At 33.1% G+C, this 5,095-nt stretch overlaps 1 protein-coding gene across 8 annotated transcripts in view; it reads left to right on the top strand.

The window, feature by feature from the left end:
- LOC106875482 (trafficking kinesin-binding protein 1) overlaps positions 1-5,095 on the top strand; it is a 209,950-nt gene that overhangs the window by 37,995 nt on the left and 166,860 nt on the right. For 2 of the 8 annotated variants that reach the window (XM_014923638.2, XM_052970002.1), the window contains exon 1: positions 4,254-4,525. The exons of 2 other annotated variants lie outside the window; for them this stretch is intronic. In XM_014923638.2, coding sequence (XP_014779124.1) covers positions 4,446-4,525 — 80 coding nt within the window. In that variant the 5' untranslated portion in view covers positions 4,254-4,445. Of the gene's footprint in view, positions 1-4,252; positions 4,526-5,095 lie in introns of those variants that run through there. 4 more of the 8 variants (XM_014923644.2, XM_014923641.2, XM_014923640.2 and 1 more) reach the window with 4 other exon arrangements.

Genomic DNA, 5,095 nt, shown 5'->3' on the forward strand with positions numbered 1-5,095 from the left:
TACTGTAATGACAGATACTTTCAGAGAGAGAGAGAAAGAGAGAGAGAGAGAGAGAGAGAGAGAGAGAGAGATGTATATGTATACATATAGATGTATATGTACACGTTATTCCACTAACTGAAACAATCACATTTCGATACTGTAATGACAGATACTTTCAGAGAGAGAGAGAAAGAGAGATGTATATGTATATATTATAGATGTACACGTATATGTATATATATATATAGATATATAGATATAGATCTATATGCATACATGTATATGTATACATATGTGTAGATGTATATATATATATATAGATGTACATGTAATATGTACACATATATATACATGCATACAGATATCTATACATATATACACCCATCACACACATACACATGCACACAAACACACACATTAGTCATTTTTCTTATCCAAAACTACGTCAAAAGTACTGAATGGATCTTTTGGAAATTATGTTCTATGCATAACGGCCATAACTCCCATGAAAATTCATATATTTTTGATGTTGATGAAATTTTAACCCGAACGTAACAGATGAGCATTATTTGTAATTCAACGGTACAAGTGTAACACTACCCTTTCAGATATACTTACATTGTGATTTCTGCAATGTGGTGCATAAATTGTCAAGTAAATGAGACGCATCTTTGCCTCCACTGATTCACTTGCAAAGTGTTGAGTAAAATTATTTCGTTGCAGACCTCCTTTGGGTCTTTTTATTATCACTGCGACACACATAGTCCCCAGTTGGTAACATTGATTTCAAGGCTTTCCCAGATGAGAGACTGGCATTCCACTTAATGTCTATGTTCCATGCTGGCATGGATTGGAGAGTTATTAATGTAGAAATATGGTATCGTAGCTACTAACAGTTGAGGGTTGTGTAGTCTAGACAGCGTTTTTAGATTTCATTATTCCCTTTAACCCAGGCAAAGCCTGGTATTTCTGCTAGTATATATATATATAATATGATATTTACCACATGAACTATGATGAAAAAAATATGAGATAGATATGGTATATTTTTTTTGTGTAGGGGTTTCTTGAGACATGGAATTTATTTTAAGGGTTATGCAAGGGTAAAAAGGTTGAGAAACACTGGACAAATGTATCCTGGTGAAGGGGAGCATCAACTGCAGGTGAAAGTTGAGACAAAATAAGTTTTGGCATAATGGAGTTCAGTGTGATAATGTTGGTTTTGTTAGATAGATGCCAGATCAAAATGAATGTAATATTGATGTATTATAAATCTGCCCTACTAATACTTGTATAAAATTGTAAATATTAAACTGGTGCTAATGGTGATAATGATTTTTTTTTTTTTTTTTTTTTTTCCAAATTAAAGTGAATGTTTTCTCTCTCACCTATACTCCTCGCTGTCTTGAAGATATGTGCAAGAGCATAATTCAAATAAATTACTTGAATCAAGATATTTTATCTAAATTACATTCTATAGAATCACACTCTGAAAATCAATTAACATCTAAAAATATGAAATATACATTTATTAACAAATTGTTTTGATTTTCTCTTCGTAACATGTAAAAGCATGTTTATCCTCGTCTCTACTGATTTTTATTTCCTAAGAATATTTTGTAGTTTTTAATCTGGGTCAAGAACTACTTTCAAGTGATTTAGCAAGCTGTAATGCCAGTAGCAATTATCTACTTGTGGACAAGAGCTACCTTGATTTAACAATAAATTAGACATCCACTTTGAAAAGAATTCATATCAGAAAATATACATAAATCCATCTATTCATCTATTTTCATTGCCCACTATTCCTGGAAGGGTTGTGGAGTAGAGTCTCCAGGCATCACCTCTCTAGGGTTCCCAAATATAACCAACTGAAACTATGGATATTATCCAACCATTTTGTTCTTGATCTTACCCCTAGCTTTCCTGCCACCTACTTGACTTGTGACCCTTTTCTGTGACATTCTAGTACAACAACTGTGACCTCTCAATGTGAAGAAGTAGCACCTTGACCTTGAGACTCCCTGATCTCTGAGCTACACATTACTTCAGAGACCCTTCACATGCATCTCATTTTGGTTGCTTGTATTTGCAATTCTACTTTTTCGGTCATTACCCAACATCCATGACCATATGGAAGATAGGTTGGAGAACTGAACTGAAGATAGCAAGTTTGGTTTTTTTTAAACCTTCTTCTGAAGGTCAAATGCTGAAGCAAGTACATTACTCAGTATCCAAAGTAGAATATCTGTGAAGATCATAATTTGTAGTATTATCAAATACACCTATTTTCAACTGTTTTCTTTTTTTCATCTATAGACCCATTTGATTACTATTTTATTCTGGTGGACGCCCATAGCCATTCCATGTTTAAAAACTAGTTTTATAGATACTTCTTTCAAAATTCCTATTTTGCTTTGCACACATTAACTTGTGTAGGTTGAACTACGTAAAATGTTTGAGGAAAAAAAAAATGTTTCTTGCAATAAATACATCTAAGACAAAATTTTTTTCTGAATCCTTAATATATTACTGTGGGTCCCTAATTTACTATTTTGCTTCCATGGACCCCACCCCTGAAAAAAAAAATCTTATATGCATCCCCAGGAGTCATATAGTCCCTGGTTGAAAACCGTTGATTTAGTACAGAAAGGAAGGGAACATACAAGAAAAAAATTAATTAGGAAATTTAATTAACTCTTGCGAGCAGCATTTCCACTTAACCTAAGGAGAAATGGAGACTAGACTGCAGCCATGCTGGAGCATCACCTCCAAAGATTCACACACAAGGCATTAGTGGCTAACAGTTCTGGCAGCTCGCTGTCCATGTTTATTGTATCAACAAAGTCTTTGTGGAAGGTGTAAATATTGCATGCTGTTATTTTTTCATTGTCTTTTGATTTGTGATGATGAGGTGGGTTTAATCATCATCATCATTATCGTTTAACGTCTGCTTTCCATGCTAGCATGGGTTGGACGATTTGACTGAGGACTGGCAAGCCAGAAGGCTGCACCAGGCTCCAATCTGATCTGGCAGAGTTTCTACTGTTGGATGCCCTTCCTAACGCCAACCACTCCGAGAGTGTAGTGGGTGCTTTTACATGCCACCGGCACGAGGGCCAGTCACACAGTACTGACAACAGCCAAGCTCAGTACTGGCAACGGCCAGAAATATAACAACTGGTTTCTGAACTCAAGAAAGCAACATCAAGCCCATGACATGGTGGCCCTGTTGAATCCAGCTTAACCCCTCCCCTTTATAATAATGAGAAACGAGAGTAGCATCAAAACCACAGGGATTTTCTTTATCTCCTTTATTTGTCTTGTATGTTTTAATAATTAGATTAACAAAGTCTTATGTTAAGTCTTATGTGTGTGTTTTTAAATGGAATTCATCTTTCTTATTTGATATAATCAACTGATACGGGGATTAATTACTCTATCCCATATTAAAGGCGCTTAATTTTAATATCCTCGACACTAATTAAGTGTTTGGACTTTTAAAATAAATCAATTTTTACAAGGTTTGGCAAGATTTATACATATTTTAGATCTATATTAGATTATTAGATATTTATTTCTTGAGATTTAGTAATAATTTATTTAATGAAGTGAATAAAATTTTTAATGTCTGATTGGTGTGTAGTTCACCTCATGAAATGTCTACTGTGGATATTTATGTGGTAGGATTAGCTCTTAATCCTTTTCGCTGTTGTTAACACTGCATATAATATACATGGTCAGATGCTGTTGTTATATAGAATTGCTTATGTACTTTTTCACTTAGAATAAGGCTTGGTTTTTATATGTAATGTACACGATAGTTGACAGATGCTGTAATTGTAACTTTTCACCTGCTGGTGTTCTTGAAATGTTGCTGCCACGTACTCCTTGTATATGCAATCAGTTTGTTCTCCTTAACATTTCGCCACCTGTCTGCTTTATATCCCACTGAAAATATACTTGTTGACTTGGCCTTGCGATTTATTTGCTAAAATTCATTCTGCTAGCAACTGACAAATCAATGAAGAAAAAGGAAGAGAACTAATGTGAGAGAGAGAGAGAGAAAGACACAGGCAAAAGGAATATATCTATGAAGTTAAATGACAACTGACCAGTCAAGACAAAGCTGACGTTTCTAAATAGCTTTGTATGGATTTTATTGTTTCTAATAGATGTTTATTATTCATGTTTATATAATTTAAAAAAAAATTATTTAACAAACAGAATTTCCAGCTCCTCTTAATTTAGTTATTGACTTTATTCATCCTTAAGACAAGACACTCTCCACGAAAGAAGAGTTGGTGGTTAATTGTAAATATAACAGAAACTCAATATTTGTTAGTATTTGCTCAGACTTTATGCCACATAGCCCATCAGAATGAAGAAGGGAAAAGACTCTAGTCTCAAGACTTGTTTACTCAATCAAGTTTCATGGCTGCTACTTAGTTGTGTGAATTATCATGTGGAATGCCTTAAGTTGTGAACATAACCATAAGTCCAAAATGTGTATCGATTGTTTTAGAAAAACCAACAAAAACTGGTAAGATTTTATAGAAATCTGTTTGTTGAAATTTTATATTCATTTATTAATTCTGTTGTTATATCTGAAATGTCTTTTCATGTTTTATTTTTCCTATCAAAACAATCCAAATAGTGTTGCCTAGTTGCTTTTCTTTTGGACAAATAAAGCATTTGGCCAAGGGATACCACAGTTTAGGAAATTAATTGAAAGCAGAACAATATATTTCTGGCATAAAACAACAATTTATTGGTAATATATATATATATATATATATATATACAAATCCCCAATAAATCTTTTATGTGTTAGCTCAGACAGCATAATAAGTTATAATTCTCCCTTTTCTGATGTTTGAAATCCATAAAATATATTTATATGTTAAAAGATAATTATTTTTCTTGTGATCTCTGGAATAATCAATATACAAATCATTTATCATAATTAATTATTCTTCTTTTCTAAAACTTCTTTTTTGTCTTCTTGATAACATTCTTTTTCTTTTGTGTGTGTGTGTGTGTGTGTGTGTGTAAATATGTTTAACTGTCCGTTTGTTTCAGAAAATTCACAATAACCTCAAATATTAGAAAA

Source organism: Octopus bimaculoides, chromosome 8, assembly GCF_001194135.2.
Source record: "Octopus bimaculoides isolate UCB-OBI-ISO-001 chromosome 8, ASM119413v2, whole genome shotgun sequence".
In the NCBI taxonomy this organism is placed as follows: Eukaryota; Metazoa; Mollusca; class Cephalopoda; order Octopoda; family Octopodidae; genus Octopus; species Octopus bimaculoides.